The sequence below is a fragment of the Thalia democratica genome, chromosome 7 (genome assembly GCF_965202585.1).
Source record: "Thalia democratica chromosome 7, ktThaDemo2.hap1.1, whole genome shotgun sequence".
Lineage (NCBI taxonomy): Eukaryota > Metazoa > Chordata > Thaliacea > Salpida > Salpidae > Thalia > Thalia democratica.
The window spans coordinates 20203696-20226229 of NC_139171.1; the positions used below are offsets into that span (position 1 = coordinate 20203696).

The following is a 22534-nucleotide window of genomic DNA, read 5'->3' on the forward strand; positions in this document are numbered from 1 at the left end:
TAAATGCTAGAAACACTTATCTATCTGCAAATAATCAAGTGTCACGAATTGTTAAGTAAATTCTGCAGCAAAGTTTTTTGAAATCTTTAAACTACATAAATGAATCACATATTGCGCTTTTATTTGTTTTTTAAATTTGAATAACACTAAAAATATTAAAAAGAGGTAAACCATAAAAACAAAATTTTAACATAAAGTACTAAACTAGTGCTTAATTATAAAGAACTTAATAATCTACTTAAACAAAAGCCTTTGATTCAAAAATTCTGCAAAAAAATTTATTTTGTGTATTTATCAAACTTTTACCATGGAAGTGCCAAAATTCATCAATACTAAAAATCATACATAAACTGCTTGTTCAATTAGGGTAATTGTTCAACATGATTTGAGAAAAATTTTGCACTTTTAGTCTGACTTAAAAGAATTTACTGTTATTTTTTTACCATTTGAAGGCTTTGGAAATTGGGAAATTTTGTAAATTTGAACCGAATTTCGGCCATTTGGGCTTAAAAAACGGTCCTAGCCTGAATTTTTCCCTTTTTCCAAAAAAAAAAAGACTTTGCCTGACCCGTGGCAACTCTAATTAAATTAATTTTAAAAACATAGTTGGCAACACTTTGTGTTGTACGCTTTATTTTCAACTAATTTAAATAATACCAACATTTTTAAAATAAATAAATTCTATTATACATAACCTACAAAAGTGTTGTTATTGTTAAAAGTTATTTAATTAATTTAAATAACTAAGAACAAAACATTTGTAAGAACCCGTTTATGAAAAGATAAGCTAGTCTAGAATGAATATCACTATAAAGAAAATATTAAAATTTTAATGTGTAAACGGTTTAAAATTGGTAACTTTTTTTTAATAAACAAAACTCGACATAAGCTTTTGTGTAAAGCATTATTTAAATTCATCACAATACTTCTATAAAAAACTATGATAAAATGATTCAAAAGTTTCTAAACCGTCACGTATTTTACTTCAAAAATGATAATAGACTTTACAGAAATAAATAAACAATAAAATGTGCGTTCATATAAGCTCAAAAAAAAAAAACTACAAACAAAAAAACCTATTATGTTCTTATTCAGTCGTTTGTAAAACTAGCTTATGTGGCACCAAATAACTATTATTTATAATCAATTCACTCGATATTTTGTTTTAATTTTTTCAATCTTTCTTGTTGCTGTTGTTGTTGTAGGGTCATCGCACTCATTGAAGGCTGATTCGTTCTTTGAAGCCTTTGCGCCAATGATATTTGCTGTGATAAATATAATTTAAGTTAGTTTCCATAATTTTTTGAAAAAGTTCAAATATTTTTTAATTTCAACATTCGTATATTTTTTAGTATTATATTTAAAAATAGTAAAATAAAAAAAACGAGTGAGCCTTTATTTATTAATAATCATCATTATCTAATCTTGAGTTGTGTAATTTGTTTATAATTTAGTTTAGCTATTAAGTACTTGTTACTGGTACAATATTTATACTGAAAGAAACTTTTTACTCAAATAAGGTTATAAATATTCAAGGTTAAGTTTAACAAGTTTTACTGATTCTAAATATGAATATCTTCATACTTAATTATTTTTGTATGGATACTTTAAGTATTATTTTCAAACTTTAAATTTTTTGAGCAATACAAAAGGTACAACAAAAATATAAAGTTATTTAAAAACTTTAATAGGCTACAAATAAACAAATTAATATTATTATTTTTCACTCAACATTATTGTGTTCTTGTTGTCTGACTCTTTTGTCTTTAATAATCTTATAAACTACAAATAAATTATATTATTGTCTATTAACTCTAATAGACAACAATTAAATAATAGAACATTAATATCATACTTATAATAAACAAACATTGTTGTGTTCTTGTTGTCTTATTATAACTCTTTGTCTTTGTTGCTGGTTAGCTGCTTGAGATAATCTCTCATTTATCAGTCGTTGCATTTGCTATAATAATAATGTTTTATTTTATCTATTAACACTATTTTTTAAATTTTTTACAATGGTAATAATCTATTATGATTGATATAATCTTCATAATTTGATAAGTTTGCTACAGCATTTTACATTTTTTCTACATAGTTTTAGAACTAATAAAATTTAAATTTTATTTTTATTAAATTGTAATTATGTTTTAATCAGAACAATCACAAACTCAAAATTTTTACTATTGTAAAGTATTTATCACGTCCAACACTTTTGTAACTTATGTTACATATATGCGAAAATTTAAATTTTAACTAGATATGAAAGTACATTTGTATTTGAAAAAGGAAAGAAAAAAGCTTTAAGTTTAAGTTAGATTATTAGGTCTTGAACTTGCTTAAATACAATGAACTAATAGTGACGTATTGATATTATGACGTAACAATCTAACCGGGTCGTCAACCCTCACCGGCTGCCTGACAATTTGAACCTGCTGAGTGGATTGGGCGTTCCTCAATCCTGATTGGTTGTTGGTTTTGAACCTCTGATTTGATTGGATGTTCGAAAGTTGCCGCGGCAGTATCACTTGCTGCCCGTCTGTGTGGGTTGTAGTGGGTTTTTTAAAAACTGATTGGTTATTTAAGTTTTATTGGTAAGTTAACAGCAAGCTTAAGTATAAACATTGGTGATTTTGCACTACTTGTAATTAAATTAATTAAATATATTAACCTTTTTGGATCAAAAATTGTATTTATTTATTATATATTTTCTTTAAACTGATAAAACCAAACCGGCAGTCATGTATATCTGCCCACTTGTACAACAAATAATATATAAAATAATTATACAAACTACAAATAACAAACCGGCAGTCATGTATATCTGGCCATTTGTACAACAAATAAGTATATAAAATAATTATATAAATAACAAATAATATATAAAATAATTATATAAATAACAAATAATGTATAAAATAATTATATAAACAACAAACCGGCAGTCATGTATATATGTCCACTTGTGCAACAAATAATATATAAAATAATTATATAAACAACAAACCGGCAGTCATGTATATCTGCCCACTGGTGCAACAAATAATGTATAAAATAATTATATAAATAGCAAACCGGCAGTCATGTATATCTGCCCACTGGTGCCGGCTCTGCTGTTGTTACCACCGGCGTTATTCTGCACAGTCAGCGCTGTGTTCTCACTCGCGCAATTTTGTAACGTGTACGTTTGCACGTGTGGCTTCGATTCACTGTTTTGCAACTTGGTTTATTAAAAATAAATAAAGAACTTTTTATTAATAAAACTAATTAAGCAATATATCAATCTACACTAGTATAATTTATTTAGGTCTATTTTAAACATATCTTATAAATCTTAATATTTTTTGTAAAACTTTTTACTACTTATTTTATTGTGTTTCTGCATCGCTTTAAGCTAGTAAATGTAATAAAAACTCAAAGTTTAACATTTATATTTTATTCAAAAAGTACTTAAGTGAGCTAATAAAAGCCTTACAGAAGCAGAAACACTATTCAAAACTATGTTACATCAAGATACTTGTTGTGATAAATTTGTATAACATATTAGGATTTTTTAAACTAAGTTATATATATATATTGATTTTTTTCCTAAACAAACTGAGAGTGACCCTTCTAAATCAGGGTTTCCTAAAGCATGCGATTGTTTCTATCAACGGCGCAAAAAAAGGTAGCTAACTATAAAAGGGATATCCGATAACGAGGGGCGAATGCTTGTTTAAGGGTCAGTTGTGAGCTAAACTTTATAAAACAAAAACTAACGAAACAAATTCGACGTTTGATGATTTCTGTTCCGATATCTGATTGGAAGACAATTGCCTGCTGACAGCCTGGTGGGAAATGTTCACCATTCCCGACTTCCTATTGGCTAACAACTGCCGTTCCTTGCTCCTATTGGCTAATATTTGCTGCTGGGTCAACTGCTGCTGCCCCACGTTTAATTGCTGTGTGAAAAAGTTGAATTTTATATTTTAGTTTTCCGAAAAAGATAAATTTTACCAGTTTTTAAATAAGTGCATCAATTATTTTTACATGTTACACAATTATTTTTTTTTACAAACTGTTTTAATCATTTTAAAGATTTTGCTGTTTAATGTACAAATATTACTTTAAAAATTTATTACTGAGAAAAAAAACTTTCAATGCTTTTAAAAATTTAATAAACTTTAAGTATTTTAGATTTATTTCCACAAAGTTGGCTCTTTTACTAAAAAAACATTAGGCTTTTCCACTACTATTATTATAAGTTAATATTGTTATATAATACTTTGTAAAACTTATCATATCTACAAAACATGTAACTATAAAGAATGTAAAAAATCATAATTATATTGCTGGCTAATATGAATCAATCTATAGTTAGTTATTGTTATATAATATATATATATATATATATATATATACATTATATTATATATATATTATATATATAATTTATATTAGCCAGTTATTTATATATATATTATAGAACAACTAACTATAGACTGATTTATATTAGCCAGTAATATATATATGTATTGTATAACAACTAACTATAGACTGATTTATATTGGCCAGTAACGGAGTAGCACTTTTCTGTTCTTCAGATTCCTGACTCTGAACTCCTATAAGTTGGCCTGGAAAATAATTGAGAAATGTTTTGCTGGTAAATAAAAAATTTTGCAAAAAACAAAACATGTATTCATTTTTTGCTAAATTCCACTTGAACTGAAATTTTACAATCACTTTCTCAAATAATTTTTAAAAAGACAGAGTCTACTAATTGTTTTATTTTATAAACAGACTGTTAGATTTTATGTTAGAACTGTTATATAATGCAACCTTAAAAAACTTAACATTTCAAAAATATTTTGTATAAACGAATCTCTTTAAAATATTTATTTATTACCCCAACAAATTTTATTGTTGATTGCCATCTAATTTTTTTAATGAAGCTTAATGATTTATTAAACTGTTTTTTTAATTATAAACTGTACTATTAGAAAATATTTAATAATATTCTTTTATTAATCTTTACTTACTTAAAAAATAATTTGTTTCGTTAATAGAATTATTTATCTCATTTAAAATGAATTATTTATTTGACAAACCAGTTGTGTTATCAATAGAATTATTTCTTTCATTTAGTTGTTGTTGAGATATCCTTCTTTGTACAGCCTGTATTTATTTATGATATTATTTAACTTAAACTAATAATCAACTTGTAAAAAAAAAAAAGAAACACTATAACAGGGTTGCCGAATGATTTTGACAAATAATCTTTAGGTTTTTAAAATTACACGTTTTAGGGTCTATTTTTAGTTTAAGATAAAAAACTGGGTAAATAGTATAACGACATTGAAAAATTATCTTAAAGTTTCTTTAAATGTGTTATTTAATTAAAAAAATGTTTGATGATGACAAAAAAGTATCATCTATACCAGGGGTCGGCAGGTCAAAAAAGGAACGGTTTTCATGTGCTTTAAAAAACTTATTTAAAGATAACTTTTTTGAACGAAAAAATTTAGGCGATAGATTATCCTTTAAAGACAATACTAAAACTTAAGTTTTATTTCTGTGAATATAAATATGTTAAACTAGTTTAAAAAAAAGTTTTAATGCAACCCGCAGGACGCAGTTTGCCGACCCCTGATCTATACCATAGAATTTTTGTCTCAAATCAAAATTGCAATTTTTGTTCAAAATTCCAGGTTTTTTTCAAAACTTCTCAAATTCCAGGTTTTTTGGATACGCTGTAAAAATTACATAAATTGCAAAAATAATATAAAATGCAAACGAAAAAATTGTTAAATATGCAACAAATGTATACAGAATATATAATAAATAAAGATAAAATGCATTAACCACTGGTTGTATTTGTCTAACTTGGTTTAACCTATAGCTTTATTTTATTAGCGGCGCCTTTCCTCTGTGTATAACAAAACCTGTTCCTTAATACATAGTTAATTGGCCTCTTAAAGTGCTTGGGGCCTTGGGTTTTTAAGTTTTGTTTATAGTCAGTGTTCTCAACATTTATCAGCTACTACGAAAGTCCAACAAACGCTGAGTTATCTGAGTATTAAAGATTTGAAAGTAAATATGAAGCAGGCTCTCCTAACAAAAGTGAAACACGTTGTTCAGATAAAAGCGGTTCTAGTTATACGAATAAAAGTGAAACAAGTTGTATGGATAAAAGTTAAGCCAGTTACTCAAATGAAGGCTGAACCAGTTGTTCAAATAATGTGAAGCCAGTTGTTTGAATGAAAGTGAAACCAGTTTTGGAGTGAAACCATTTGTTCGGGTGAAGTTGAAGTAGGATATTGTTGTTCTCATTTCGGAAGCACCGTAATTATAAATTTTGTGTTATAGTTTTTTGTGTTTTTATGTAAATTTTAAACTTTAATTAGTTAAACTCAGTTTTTTTTCATTTTTAATGTAGAATTTTGGTTTATTTTTGTCTTTTTGTTTTATGTCTTTCTGTATAAGTGGCCTAGGTTTTGATGCCTGGGTCCTTCGTGTGACAATAAACTTACAATAATAATAATACAAAATAAATTGTGAAAAAATACTATTTATTTTTATATAAAATAAAATTATTAAAGATATGTAGAATAATTACTAAAATACTACGAATTTAATAAAACAAAAGATAAAATTTTAAACTTTTAAGCGACAAAACCTTCCTAAGAATCAATTGTAGTAAAAATGCAAATATTTATATTGTGGTTTTCAAAAAAATCAAACATAAAAACAATACATTAGACCGTATTATATCAATACTTGTTTATCTAATATTAATTTCTTTAAAACACTTTAAAACTCTTAGTTAAATTTCTATTTTCCTAAAAACATTGATGGATTAAATAATAATAATAAAAATAGTTGTACAAAAGTTATTTAGATATAATTACTTTATTTTACCACATATGAAATAAAAAAATACTTTTACAAAGACATGCTTTCCTGATTTTCTTTTTCAATCAAGTTTAAACTAACTGCTATTATGCTCAAATCGAAGTGAACTATGACAACTAAAATTGTTGTTTTAAATTAATATGTGTAGTTCTAAGTAAAGTATACTGGAAACATAAACGAAATTAATCTACCTCAATTATATAGAACTCGAAAGCTTGTAAGAACTGATATAAAAGTAAGTATGTTTAATATTAAATTAAACAAAAGTTACTAATATTACATCATTTAAAATACAACAAACATTAAAAAATTATTTTCAAAATAAGAGCAAATTAGTTTATAAAAGTTTTAAAATCAGCACAGACTATAAACCATCAATATGAACTAGAAATTAAAAACTTTGCTATTAATTATTGAGATTTAATAAAATGTCTATAATGTTTGTTTAATAAAATAAAGTAACAACAATTGATTTAAAAAAAACTTCGATAAATTATTAGTTTAACTTGAATTATTTAACTTGTGAACAATATTCATATAAACTGTTATTTTAATTAATTAATTTTCTAAAAAATTTAGATACTTAAAACACACGAAAATACAGCACATCCAAGTAAACCAAAGCAAATCCAGCACATATCAAGTAAACCTCACAATAGATACAGTAGATAGTCATTTATTTTAATTTATTTTAAACCTTTGAGAAAATAAAAAACATAAACTCTAACTTCAATGCAATACAACTTTTATATTTTTTAACGGGTGAATTGTCAAGGTTGCTAAACTTATAAAACCACAAAAGTCTTAGGCAGCATCAGTTAAGGTCAATTTTGAAACTTAAGAATCATTAAAAACTAGTAATAAAATATAGAACAAAACAAACATTTGAATGTTTTTTGAGCTTCAATACTGTTAAAATACCAAATCTACATTTCATAACTTTAACATGAAAACGAATTACATAAAACCTGAGAACTTTGCTTTTAAAATACAGCAAAATGCAAAAACTAGCCTAAAGTTCAAAACAAAAAAGTCAGAAAATTTTACTTCACCTGAGAATTTGTTAGAGACATAAGTTACTAAACCGAATTTTTAAAAACTTGACTTGAAAATTGTTTTATAGTAGAACTTATGTTAGAAGGTATGCTAGTAAATTAATAAAAAAAACTAACTAATAGTTTTAGGGTTGCCACTCGTTTTTTCAAAAATTTTTCCAGGTTTTCCAAATTTCTTCCAGGTTTTTAAAAGTAAACATTTTTGGGTCTATTTTTAGTTTAAAGTTGATTTCTATTAAGGAAACTGTGTTAAATAGTACAAAAATATTTAAAAGATGCTGTAAAGTTATTTTAAAATGTGTTTCTTAATAAAAAATGTTTTTGATGATGACAAAAAAATCTTATTTATATGTTGAATTTTTGTGTCAAATTGAAATTTTAGTACTGAAAATGTTAAAACTATTAAAAATTCCAGGTTTTTTGATCAAAATTCCAGGTTTTTCCAGGTTTTTTTCAAAATTTCTCAAATTCCAGGTTTTTCAGGTTATTTTTGCCTAAATTGTCAAATTCCAGGTTTTTCAATGTTTTTCCATGTTTCCAGCTAAAGTGGCAACCCTGTAGTTTGCATGATAATACATCAGGTGAAAAAACTTAGTATTTTCTTTGAAACAAGTGAGTTTTTGTCAAAAAAGATCTTATCTTATATCTTTCAAATAGCACATAAAATTCTGTTTTTCAAGTATAAACCATTTGAATTTGTAACCGTTACCATTAATTTCGCTGAAAACTCACTGTTAGGGATAAAACTGGGTATTAATACAACAGTTAAACTACTTATATTCGTCAACTACTTCGTTGTTTGTTAAGAAAAAACTGTTTATACTTTAATTGAGTATCACCATAGTACTCATACTTTATTTTTTGTGGAATTTTAATATGCTTTTTGTAGGATATCTTGGCAAAAAAAAAAAAAAAACTTTGAATGTACGCAAATAAGACAACTGTTTAATCAAACCTAAAAGTAATCTAACCAAATTATTTCAAACTTATTATTGTTTTATAACACATTTTAATTATAGGCAACAAACGATTAAGGCAATCGTTGAGTGAAATTTGTTTCAAATACAATAAACTATCAAAGTTTTAATGAAAAACTACATGCATGCAATAAACATAACTTAATACTCATTTTTGTAAATGCTAAGTAAGTTATTCAAAATAAAAAAAAACTAAAATTCTAACGAACATATGTTAGTCAAGGACTCAAAATGTATGTAAATACATTTGATTTCTAAACTGTTACTTAAAATTGAATTAAGTAAACTAAAACTTTATAACATGTTAGTTAAAATTTTAGTTGTCTAACATGTATGTATTTAAAACTATAATGATGGTTTATTTATAATCTTTAATGTTAAAACCATACAGTAGCTTTCATATATATTAGTGCACCCAAGAACAAAAAAAAACTGTATAACTGAGTTGAAAAAATAAAACAAAAACATAACTGTTGAGTCGTTAGTATTTCAACCATAACTACAAAAAAATACTAACTATAATATATAAGACTAAATACTAATATATTACGATTTTTTTATTGAACTATAAAGTTTTTTGATTTTTGTTAAGAGAATTGTTCAATAAATGTTAGTACTCACACATATCGCTTAATTTTTCAACACTTAATCATCACATAAAAACAACAGAGACATAAGTTTATATACACATATCTTAAATAAAGCTTCGTTTAAAAGTAAATAAAAAAACAAATAAGAAAAAAAAATTATGCTAATAGTAAATGTACTTATAAATCTTTCAAACATTTGGTTGTTGAAAAAAGTTTAAGGTTGCAAAATTGTAATCAAAAACTTTAGCTAAATATGGATTAAAAAGCCGTGTTTACGGTTAAATGAGTATTTTTTGTTATAACTCACTCAATAGATACGAAAGTTGAAAAAAATAAGTACACAACATTAAACGAAAAGCATGCAGCTGCCCAACTTTGGAATCCATAATTTAAAATTCAAACTAACTATATTGCTTTAATCACCTATTGTTATATGCTTAACTTAAAATGAGTTTGAAAAGTTGTAAAAACAATGTTTGATTAAAAAAGTGATACTAAGCTACAAAAACAACTACATTATTTTCATAATTTCAAATTTTAACTCAAACACAAACTCAAAAACTGCAGTAAAACAACCAGCTCATTTTTACACCATAAAAAATCACCGCAAAAAACAAAAACATGCAATAAAAGAAACATAATTTTATTCGCTCCCACTACTGCAATCTACCAAATCTGCCCAACTAACGCTTTTATGACGTCATAGTTACCTTTCTGTTGTTGAGCACCACTTGCTGTTGCTGGTTGCCTAGCAACTTGTGTTGCCCCCCTGCCGATGTCACCACCTGCAACTTGCGCATCTGCCCGTTTCTCATCACCCTGACAACCCTTTGCTGCCCCTGCTGGACCACTTGACCCTGGACCTGAATCCTCGACTGCTGTTGAGCCGAAGCGCCCGAAGGTTCTGATTGCTGAGATTTTGAGGAATTTTTTGAGACAATGTTCGAGTTTTTTCGCGCCAAAACTTTCGAGAGAGTTTTTTGGCGCCATTTTTATGCCTCAAGCCAAAGTTGAAACTTCACACATTGGTATTCAAAGCTCAATTTTTGGCATAGAAGGGCGTCTGGCAGCGGTCAAAAAGTTTCTCTTTTGTTTGCAGGCCACATTTTAAGGTTAACATTAGAAAGTGTTAAGCGCAAAAAGCTTGTAACAGTGAAATTGAAAAGAGGAAAAAAATTCTTTAAAAAATTAAAATGTTGTAACTTAACTTGCAGCTAGCCTGAACTAACAAGCCATGCCTCTTAAGTACGTAATAAAATTTTAGTATCCAACAATCAAAAAAAACCTCGTTTGCTGTTTGGAAGGCCTGCTCGATGAGGTTGTGGCTCTCCTGCTGGCCTTGCTGCTGTTGCGAGGATGCGGCGAACCTGCGCTTCATCTGGTTCTTCTGCAGCCGCTGCAACTGCTGCTGCTTCAACTGCAGCTGCTTCTGCTGGTGCTGCTGCAATTGGTACTGCTTCTGCTGCTGCAACCGCTTCGCCATGCTGTTATTTGGTATTGCTACTACAACGCGCCTATTTCGGTAGTACAAAATTTTCAAGGTTAGTGGGTTTGTTTGATGTAAGTTTTTAGCATATAGTAAAACCGTTGATTCATATTTGAAGAATTAGTAGTTTAAGACTAGTTTAGTTTTAAGTTGGCAGACAACAAAAAAAAAATGCTGATTGGTAACCTTTTATAAACATTAAATTCAAAAAAAGAATGACAGTTTGATTATTTATAAAAGAAATTTCAATCATAAAAACTTATAAATTTTGAATAATTAATTACAACCCATAGTTTAGTACTTAAAGAAACTTTAATCAAACGTTAAGGATTAATGTTTGCCAATGGGCAACTTTTCCACAAATATATACAATATATGTATATATTTAGTATATTGAAACTGCGTACTTTTTGCTGGCAGTCTGCTGATCGTGCGCGCTGTTAGCAGCTGCTTCCACCGCGAACTTTGCTGCCATGTGCGCTGCTTGCTCATTCATCTTCAACTGCTGCTGCGTCATCTGCCTCTGCTGCTGCGCTTGCTGCCTCTGCTGCTGCGTCATCTTCATCTGCTTCACCTGCTGCTGCTGGATGTACAGCTGCTGCTGCGTCGGCTTCTGTGAAGGATATATTTTGTATAAAACTCTCTGTATTCTCCCAACATAAACAGTTCTGGGTCTCTAGCGACCCAGATAGTTTGACAAATACTTGTTGTTATAAAAAACTTTCGCTGCGTAGGTTTCTGTGTTTGAGAAGGAAATATCAAATTTTATACAGGTTTTATACAACACAAAGAGCTATCTGGATCATGAGACCACCAACTGTAAGTCTCAGTGAGACGTTAAACTCTTGTGATCCGGGTAGTATGACAAATAATTGTTATTAAAAAAGTTTATGCCTTGTCTTACAAAAAAAAAACTGAGAAAAATAGACCTTCTGTTGGCAGAAAATATAAAATACCTTTTGCTTCTTTAAAGCTACTTCAGACTCAAATTATGCAACGCTTAACAAGTAAAAACGTTTTCTTCATTTTGTTCATCAGCTGTTGTTACTATTGTTAAACTGGTTTTATTTCTTTAAAAACTGGAAATAATTTAGCATCTTAAGTCAATTTAAGTTTCTGGTTAGCTAAAAAATGTGAAAAATATAAATCAAGTAGTAGCATCCATAGGTCGTCATTGGTGATCAGTCAATTTTAATAAAAAAGTCTAAACAAAATAAGTTTCATAAGAAAAATATTATTAAGTATTCAAAGATAAGACTTACGCACATGAAAATCTGTAATTAAAATTACCCTGATATTAATAATAAAAAAAATTTAAGCACAATATTATAACTATTCTGATAATTTTGTTAAATGTTTACAGACAAATTAAAAATCAAACTGATTTGTCAAAATTCGTTAATATACAGTGCTTCATGCACAATACATTGTTCACGTAAGGAGAATACTATTGCAAAATTGTACTTTTTTTTAATTGGCTCCTAAGAAGAGCTCTGAATGCAGAAAAAAACTTAATCTGCAAGTCACAAAATGTTCATCACTTATCTCAAACCTTATCCTCCTTCATGTTTTCCCTCAATTTGATCTGCTGCCAGTTCTTTTCGTCGATGTGGCAGAACGATTGCACTTTTATGTCGTACTGCGGTTCCATCTGCCACGACTGCTGCTGGAGCGGCTTCTCCTCCAGCTCCATCACCGCGTTACCGATCATCTCCGCACTCTGCGAGGAGAAAAAAATAATTGTTTAAAGAATTCAGATTTTCAAATCTAGGATTCACTTATTTTTCCAGACTTTAAAAATCAGCAAGTATTAAGTTCACGTATTGTCTGAAAGCTCAAATATATATTTATTCTCTTCACTAATATCTTCGTACTCTGAATAGGTTTTTTTCAAAATTTAAAATATATTCAACAAATTATACCATGTAGTGTTTATACTATCAATTTGTTGCTGTTTCACAAGTTGAACATTTAATTTTATAAACTTTTGTTATCTTTATTCAAACTAACATTTGAAACGGTGACGGGTCTCCTTCCGTCTTCGGAAAACAACTCTTGGAACTGATTGATGTACATTTCAGCACCCCGCAAGTTTCCCAGCTTGAACCTAAATTCACTTGTACAAGAAATACAAAACAACAGATTTACAATTCAGTAATGAAATAGTTTTTAAATAAAATACCCTTTTTTCTCCAACCAATTCCTTTTAAAACTATAACAAAATGGTTTCGAAACATATAAAAAGTCATTTGATCTAAATTAAGAGTGTCAAAATTAAAGATTGTACATTATTTTACTTAATAAAACTTTATATTTTGTTAAAAAATACTAACAGCTGGCTGCACTGGTTAACGCTTTGTATTTTCCCTCCCACCTGGGGGTTTTCCCCTGTAACCTGGGTCCTGACCTGCTTGTTGCTAAGCAGCTTGCCCATGTACTCGTGTGTGGACGGGTCCTGGTACACGGTTATCTTGGACTTCGCCTCCCTGCCGTTCTGGCCTCCCTCCGACCTGAACACTATGTCCTGAAGTTTCACCTGAAAATGATTTTTTTTTGCTTTTAAACTTAAAATGTTTAAAAATAAATACTTATTAGTATTGCTTAAACTGGCACTTATCTAGCAGATGAAATAGTAAACAATGCCTAAAACAATATAAGACATAATATGTACATAAAAATGTTTGAAAAATTTTGATTAATACTTCAGGTATATACTAATTTTTTAAGAAAAAAACTTTTTCAAGATAGCTAGACTGTTAAGCTAACCAATATTTTTCTTTAATGAAACTTTAACAACAATAAATTAATTTGATGTGAGCAAAAAATTATTTTGTTATTGCAGAAAGTTAATCAAAGTAATCAGTGACTAAAGTAAGTAAATCAGTTGCTAAAAGTTGTATAAAAAATACTGTTATCAAACAATTGAAAAAAAAACACAAACAGTTTAAAAAAGACAATTATTTAGCTTAATAAAAGTTAGTTTTAATACAAAAGTTTGAAATAGCTAGCAATAGAAATAAAAAATTAAGTGCTTCAAGAGGGTTTTACGAAAATGGTTGATATTTCTGTAAGCTACTTATTGAATAAGCCTTTTAGGTCTTACTCAGTCTTTAAATTTTGAACTTCAACAAACACAACTTAATAAACTTCAAAAAAAATCAATAATATAATACAAACAAATACTTACATGTTGGGGAAGGTCCTTATTACCGTTATAGGTATCAACTTTTATATGTTCGGGTATTTTCAGCAAACTTCTCACGTCTATCGATTGAGACGGCATCTTCAAGTCAACCCTTCCTCCCCACAAGTCCATTTTCTAAATATATCAACAATCTTTACTTTAATTAAAACCTTCCAATAGATGTAGATTTTTATTGTGTTCGGCTTTATAGTCATGCAGTAATAAATATCTACCATCCTTATAAAAACGATATAATTTTAAAAGCAACCATGTTCACAACATTTCTTATATAAAAACAAACTCTTAAGGGTATTATGTTTAATTTTATTTTTAAAATAACAAACTGATGTGAAAAATATCTTTGCCAGCAACCTGATATAGGATATTCAAAAAACACAACAAACTTTACTAGGCAATCTGATATCCTGCAATGCGGAGTCGGGTTGCTTCAGCATTGTCCTCATGAAACTTTCAAGTTTGTGTAATTTGGTTTTCTTGAAACTTTTCATTCCAATCTTCATCAACGCTGCTTTCGGCCCGAGTCTTCTTATGTGCCTGTTATTGTTGTAGTAATGCTTTGAGTTGAACTTATTTACTTTAACATTAAACAAAAACACTTTATTGTTTATGTTACTTTAACTGGTTTTAAAGAATAAAAAAATAAAGTTTGTTGGTAAACTAAAAATATTCAACCAAGCTTATCTTATTTAAACATGTATAAGTATTGACCCTTTTGGACCGCTTCTTCTCGTGTGTCTCAATGTTTAGTAAACTTAATTATTTTAAAATTATCAACATGTATTCAGTAGTTGTAAACCTAAATAAATTATAACTGCAGGAATAAAACATAATATCAAAGGTAAAACTAATATCATATATTTTATAAGATTTAATAGAATTCGCTAAACTAACAAACTACAATTTCTAAAAACACTTTATAGTTGTTTTGTACCCAGTCTTCTTATGTGCCTGAGTTTGTTGATGAAAGTGTTCATTTGATTTAAGTGTTGACCAAATTACGTACACAAACAATAGAGTTTATTTGTGGGCATTTTGTTTATTCTATTCGCTTTATTTAATCATTCTTAACCGAAATAAAATATAATTGCAATAAAGAAAAACTTATACACGTAATAATTCAAAACTGTTTAGACATAAATATTTATCAAGATTTTATTCATTGTGCATTATTGCAACTATAATGATTAAAATAAAACTAAACCTATAAGACTATAGCTAGCAGTTGAATTTGTTTTTTTTTAAATGATTATTAACCATCTAATTCTGTTTATTTTATTAAACTAATTTTAGGTATACTATAAAAACTAAGTATTTGTACATGTTTTTGCAAATACACACTATAATCACACAGTATCATTTATTTTTCATCAACAAAACATGTGTAAAGTGAATTAAATAAAGCGTTGACACTTGATTCTTAAACACATTCTTGTTATTAGAATGAAGAATTGAACCATATATTTTTGCATTAAGATTTTTTTCCCATCAATTAAGTATAAAAATTGGATTATTCTGTTGAAAAAACTTATTCAATCTTAAAAATATATATTTTTTGCAGTTCTCAAAGTAGTTGTTTTGACGGACAGTGTTAAATTTATTTTTATCAATCTAAATATCTTTGAATGTGAAATGATCAAACCTAAAGCACTTAAAAGATGTAAAACACCTAACACTTTAAAAACCAAACTCAAAATTAGCCTGTGCAGTTAATATAGAAAAATATATGTAATTCACATGATTCATATAAAACATAATTAATATTAAAACACTTAATTAATTTGTTTCTTCCCCACCTTTTAACGGCACGAGTATGCAACGGATGCTTTCTTCTCTGCAAGTTGTTCTTAATAACGGTGACAGCAGGTGAAGGATCCAAACACAAAGGTTCTGCAGTGCCGAATATGTAGTCCGATTCGAACTGTTGGCTGCATGTGTAATATTGTTATTAGTACTTTAATCATTGCTGTATTTGATTCAAACCCTGCACCAGCGGATACACTTATATAGGAAATTTTTATATTTGAAAAAAAATACTAAATAGCATCAAATAAAAACGCATAATGTGAAATATTTAGTCGGTTGCTGTGATTTTTAATTAGAATTTTGTACAATTTAAATAAATTAACATTAATTAGGCGTTTATTTACAAAGTATTAATAAAGAATACTTTTTAGATTTTTGTTTAGAATAGTTTTATTCTAATATTTTCAGTTATACATTTTTTTTATAGAAATAACAAATCCTTCATCAGCATAAAAATATTAAATATTATAAAAATAAATAAACAAACCATTCATCATAATCCCATTGGTGTTCTTCTTTATATTCTTCTAAATACTCTTTTATTTCATATGCTTGCGTCTGTATTAGTTATGGTTATTTATTGTTTATGGTTATCATTTTATTTTATATGATTGCGTCTGTATGTAAACTTGTTTTTATTTTTTATCTCTGAATATTATTTCATTTTATACGATAGTGTCTGTATTTAAAATTTATTGTTGTTTTATATTTCTGAACATTTTTTAATTTGTACGATTAGGTATGGAACAAATTTATTGTTATTTCATATTTATAAATACTACCTTATTTCGTATGGTTGTGTCTGTATTGAAATAAAAATAAATCTGATATTCCTTATATATAATATACAAAATTATAATAATAATAACTTTATAACACTTATACAATGTAACTTAGACTTTATGTAGAGTACAGGGTTGCCAAAGATTTTTTGAATTTCTTTAGGTTTTCTAAATTTCTTCGAGGTTTTTAAAAGTACAATTTCGTTGTTAATTTTTAGTATAATGAAATTTAAGGCAAAAAATGTGTTAAAAAGTAAAGAAAAACATTTAAAAACTATTTTAGTGCTACTTCAATTAAGTTTTATAATAAATAAAATTTTAACTGATACAAAAAAAATTATTGTATATGAAAAATGTTTCTTATCTAATCTAAACTTCATCATTGCAAAATTGTTTGAAATTCCAGATTTTCCAGGTTTTTTATTAATTTTTGTTTAAAAGTTCTCAAATTTCGGGTAATTTTTGCTTAATTGTCAAATGGTTTTTCCATGATTCCAGATGTTTTGACAACTTTAAAAATAATTTAATTTTACAGTGTCTAATAGTTATGTTATTATGAAAAACCGTGTAAAAAATACAAAAACTTTCAAAATAACAATAACATTTTAATTTCAAACCGTAAAAAAGTTTTAAAAAACTGCAAAGTAATATAGCTCATGTCCATTAACAAATTTTTTATATAATAAAGTAGTTTTTATTTCATATTGAAACTGTTAACATTTATTTTAATTACAATAGTAATTTATATTGCAAATAACAATAGTTTGTTAAAAAACAAATATAAGAGTTACAAAATACTAACAACTGTACATGTTTTAAAAAGTTTTTTTAAGAATGTAAACTTAAAATATTAAACCTATTATAGCATTATTATAAATACAAAAACATTAAAAAAATAACAAGTCATAACTATCTTACAACTTAACACAAAATTAAATTTAAAAATCATGAGTGTAAAAAACCATTTATAATTTAGAAGCAAAAAGAAAGTTTTGAAAAGTACAGGTTGAGTTTGCTTAAGTACTATGAAAGAACTAACAGACTAGTTCTATTTACACAGGGCAAGTAATTTGCAATAAACAATTTCTTTTCAAAGAAGTAACAATAAAATTTAATAAAAAACAAACCTAAACATTCCTTAAACATAAAAAAATATTTATAGCAAATTTCACAAAGTCAGGTAGACTTATCTAGTTTGTATGTTATGTAGTTAAAATGAATTCATAAAGTTATTAAAGTATCTTCAAACAATTTTTATTTTAGTAATGCACAAAAATTTAACAAAATAAATTAATATTTATATAGTCACAAAATAAATGGTAAAATTATATACATAACTATTTTAAATTTTAGCAGCTAAAAAACCATATATGAAGTTTATCCAATTCATCATAAATATTTACTAACAAATTTAACAATTTTTTTGTGCTTTCAAAATTGGTATAATAAAAAAATACTAAAGTTCATTTAAAAACTTTAATATACTAGTGTTTTAATATAAAAAACCTAAGCAAAAAGAAATGTTTGTTTGAAAACTTAAAAGTATTCGTAAGGGTACACCAAGTTTGGTGTCATAATATAATTTATACTTTTCCACTTTTTATGAAAAAAGTATTAAACATTTAAAAGGTAACTTCTTGTGTTTGATGATTTTAAAATAAAAACAATTGTTAAACATTACAATTAAAAAGTTTAGCAACTAAAAACTTAACATTGTATTTTAGACTCACAGCTGTTTTTAAAGCAACCAAACTACTTTTCTACAATAAATAACTAAAATATTAAAATTTTACAAGCAAACCTCCTGTGTTGGCTTCAGCAATTTGTATTCGGTCTTGTACGACTCTGCGTTGGCAGCAATGGAGTAATCTCTCACCTCGCATATAATGCAGCCGTTGTACATCAGAAAGTCCTTCACTTCCCCTATCAACTCCAACAGTGACACTGGAATCTGTTTGAATGAAAATTATTAGTCTTTTGTACTTTAACCTCATACCAATGGATGCACTAAGAATGAACTTAAAACAGGGCTCCCAAAAGTGGGCAATATCGCCTTCTCGGGGGCGATTTTAGTAAGTTTAAGGGCAATAATTAGTTAAGGGGCGAATAGGGGGCGATTTTTAATTTTTGAAACTTACACAAGATATTGTTGAGTTGCAGATGAAGAGCAAAAAAAGGTCTTAAGTGTATTTATCTGTAATTTTTAAAATTACACTACACAGGGTTCGTGCGCGAAATTCCTTTTCATTTAGCCTGACATTTTTTCAAAGTAGAAAAAATCACCTTCAGAATGCATTTTGGGTATCGGGGGGGTCTTAATTAGCAAATTAACGCAATAAAAGTATTCACAAAACTACTTTTAAAGAAAATAAAAATTTAAATGAATTATTTTTCAACATCTATCAATCGCTTACCCAGCAACTTGAATATTTTTAACTGGTCATTATAATTTCTGCTTCAATGAATTCATACCTTTATTAAATTTTGGGGCTTAGTTACATCCACCACTTATCACCCATATACAGGGTTCGTGTCAATTAGTACTTGAGTTCGTCAACTATAAGTTGCATGACTGGACCAGAAGCTTTTATTAAAACAGAAATGTAAATAAGTCTGTAAAAGAAAAACAAAATATAATTAAACACATCTCTCAAAAACTTTATGTTATCATTAAAGCATCTTAATTTTTTAAATAACTAATCATATTAAACTAATCATGATATTACATAAGTTATTTCAAAGAATCCTATTAAACGAATACATAAAGATAAGTATTAAACACATGATCTGGACTCTAAAACTTATCTTTTCATTAACAACAAAATTTTTTAAATAACTACTCAAACTAAAAAAACAGTTTAAGCTCTTTATGTTATAAACTTGCAAAATATGATTCTACTAATTATGAAACTTATATCTTTAAGCTATGTTTTAGTCTTGTGAATATCTCTAATAACTTTGAATAAACAGAAAACAAAATATATGAACAAACTGCTAAGAGAATTAATCTAAAAAGTATTTGGTATTAAGTTTTTATATTAGAAATTAGAACAGTTTAACCAACTAAGCTCTGAAAACCAAAGCTCATGTAAACAAATTCAGACAAACAGCTATGTTGTTGAACTAAACTGTAATGTTTAAACTGTACTTTTTTATGAATTTTTATAATTATGACGTATATAATCTACTAAAAACAAAATAATGAAGATTCTTAAAATTATTTTAGAGATTCAACAAAAGGTTTTAAGCACTTATTTTTACAAATACTGACTGATTTTGTCTTTAAAAACTAAATGTTTATTTAGAAATAAATTCACATCTCAATTTGATCTTAATTAAAAAAATTCATGCATTTGAACTGACAAAAACTGAGATTCTCAAATTTTTAAACATAAAAACTGATTTAGCCTGACTTAGCCTGACGCGCACGAACCCTGACTATATATTCTTTAGTTGCAGATAAAAAGCAAAATAAAATCATGTTGGAGGGCCAGTAGCCTTTTTAATTTCTTCAAAGAAGGCAATTAAAAAAAGTTGGGAAACTCTGTTTAAGAGTCATTCAGCAAATTATCTTAAAAACTAAATTGAACAACAAGTAATTTTTTATAAGAAAATAAGATGAAAATAATTTTAGGTTGGTTTATGTTAAAGTTAATAAAATAAATCAAGTACACCAAAGGTTTTTTTAATAGTTTATACTTAATAACTTCTACAAAAGTAGTGCAAATGTGAACATTAAGAAAATCAGAATAAATATTAGTTTGATAAAAAAACTTTTTTAGTTTTAAGCAAATAACTTTCAGTGGGAAATCAAAAGAACATTGTAAATAGAAAAAAAAACATTCAATGACACAAAAATGTATTAGTTTTAGTTTGAATTAATTTTATAGAAAACAAGTATTCAAAGTATTTTTTTACTGATTATAATTAATAATTTCTACAAAAGTAGAGCAATTATAAATTTCAGACAAATCAAAAAAAAACATCATTTTACAGAATCTCATCAAGTACTTAACAGTTTTTAAAACTTATATAATGCTTGAATTGAAATATATTTTAAAACACAAACATATCTTCAAACACAATTTCAAACATAATTTGAAACCTGGTTGTGGTCAATGCAGTTCAACACATCGTAGTTTTCGTAAGAATATTCTGAACTTTCAACAGATTCACCATCAATGTACAGCATCAACGTGTAGCCCTGCTGCAGTGTGAACAGATTCACTATTATTCGGTTTATGTTGGGCATTTTCGTGCACAACGTCCTTAAAGTGTTTGGCACTAGCTTCCGTCTCTGCATGATAAAATTAGATATATTGTCACTAATCATATGTTGTTTTTTGATTTTAATTACTTTGATATAAATCTGATTTTAATGCCTGCAATGTGATGATTTTAGAACTATGATTTTTTTTTTGGAAATTTTAAGTGAAGTACTAACTATTTATGTATGGTAGCTAAAACACAGCATTTGTGCAAGAGTTAAGTATTATTAACATTGTTATTTATTTGTATAATACATAAAGTACAAAGAATGTATCTATTTTATAGTCTATTTGCCGTTTTAAACTTTTTTAAAAACTAGCAAATTATTATAAGTTTATATACTTTAGTTAAAAATATGCATCTTTCGTACTCAGGAGATTGGTCAAGTATGTTGAGCTTTAAATATGTAGTAAATAAAATGAAGTAGTACTTTTTAAAGTCAACATATTCTTTGAAATAATACCTATAATTGTTGACAACATATGTAATAATCAAATTGCTTTGATACCTTGTTAAAAAGTCCGGTTTTTTCAGCTTTGTAGTTGATTTCATAATGTTGCAGTAATTGTTGCAGTGATTTCCAACCCTGAGGTGGCTGGGTGTTGTGAGATGAAAATTTCCTGTTTCTTATGCTCTGATCCACCAATGCTATTGTTCGCTGTTTGTTTGAAATTTTTAAACTGTTAAAAGTTGGTACAACTCAAAGTTTTGATACATTATGAAGTTCAAATACAACTCACAAAGATTAGTCAATTGTAAAAATAAGTTTCTCTTAAAAATTGGAAAATTTTTAAATGATGTTTTTATCTACTAACTCTATTCAACATTGTTTTATTTTTGTTTGATAAACAAGCTTAATACAATAAGATACCTTTACTAAGTTGCTAGTAAAAATGTAATATGTTAGTATCAATTTGTTAACTTATCAATTTATTTTATAAAATACTTACCTGAGCTTTTTCTACTATGTGGTTCACTCCATAAGCTTTCATTATTATTTTAATTATTTTAAAGAATATATAACTGAGTGATCTGCAATAAAATCAAATGTTTTTTATTGGTTTATATTTGTATATACAACTTTAAGAGAAACTTAAAATTCAACTTATCATTCGCACTTTACCTTATATTCCAATCTTAGCCATACAAATTTTCTTAAATTTCATTATAAAAGATTTCATCTTTAAAATTTTTTAGCAAGTGGTTTAATTGTAACAGGGTTGCCTTAGTTCATTGAAAAAACAACTTAAGTGACCAAAGTTAGTTTGAGTTGGCTTGAATATACTAAAAAATCTTAATGAACAACTAATATCAGCAAAAAACTGATAAAAAATACTGAATATCAATTTTTATTAAAATTGTATAAAAATTTATTTATCAAATTTAAACACTTGACATGTAATTTGCTTTAAAATAAAAATTTATAAAAGCACACATTTACCAAAAAAAAAACAAAAGTGAAAAAAAATTACCTGA

General features: G+C 27.0%; 1 protein-coding gene across 3 annotated transcripts; it reads right to left on the reverse strand.

The window, feature by feature from the left end:
• Nucleotides 1–773: 773 nt before the first annotated feature.
• On the reverse strand, nt 774–22086 carry LOC145840463 (uncharacterized). 3 transcript variants are annotated; one of them, XM_082947730.1, is made up of 21 exons: nt 22009–22086; nt 21567–21716; nt 20895–21086; nt 18591–18740; nt 16495–16565; nt 15998–16129; nt 14588–14738; nt 14187–14318; nt 13333–13535; nt 13010–13106; nt 12552–12719; nt 11407–11612; nt 10799–10997; nt 10224–10424; nt 5088–5154; nt 4531–4613; nt 3760–3941; nt 3076–3209; nt 2394–2539; nt 1871–1963; nt 774–1265 (listed from the first exon to the last, which is right to left on the reverse strand). In XM_082947730.1, exons 1-21 carry the CDS (start codon nt 22048–22050, stop codon nt 1149–1151), a joined length of 2916 nt encoding a protein of 971 aa, XP_082803856.1. In that variant the 5' UTR covers nt 22051–22086; the 3' UTR covers nt 774–1148. The 3 variants fall into 3 exon arrangements, with proteins under 3 accessions (XP_082803856.1, XP_082803855.1, XP_082803857.1); XM_082947729.1 differs by having other exon boundaries at nt 10799–11027; XM_082947731.1 differs by lacking the exon at nt 10224–10424 and having other exon boundaries at nt 10799–11027.
• Between the last annotated feature and the right edge of the window lie 448 nt (nt 22087–22534).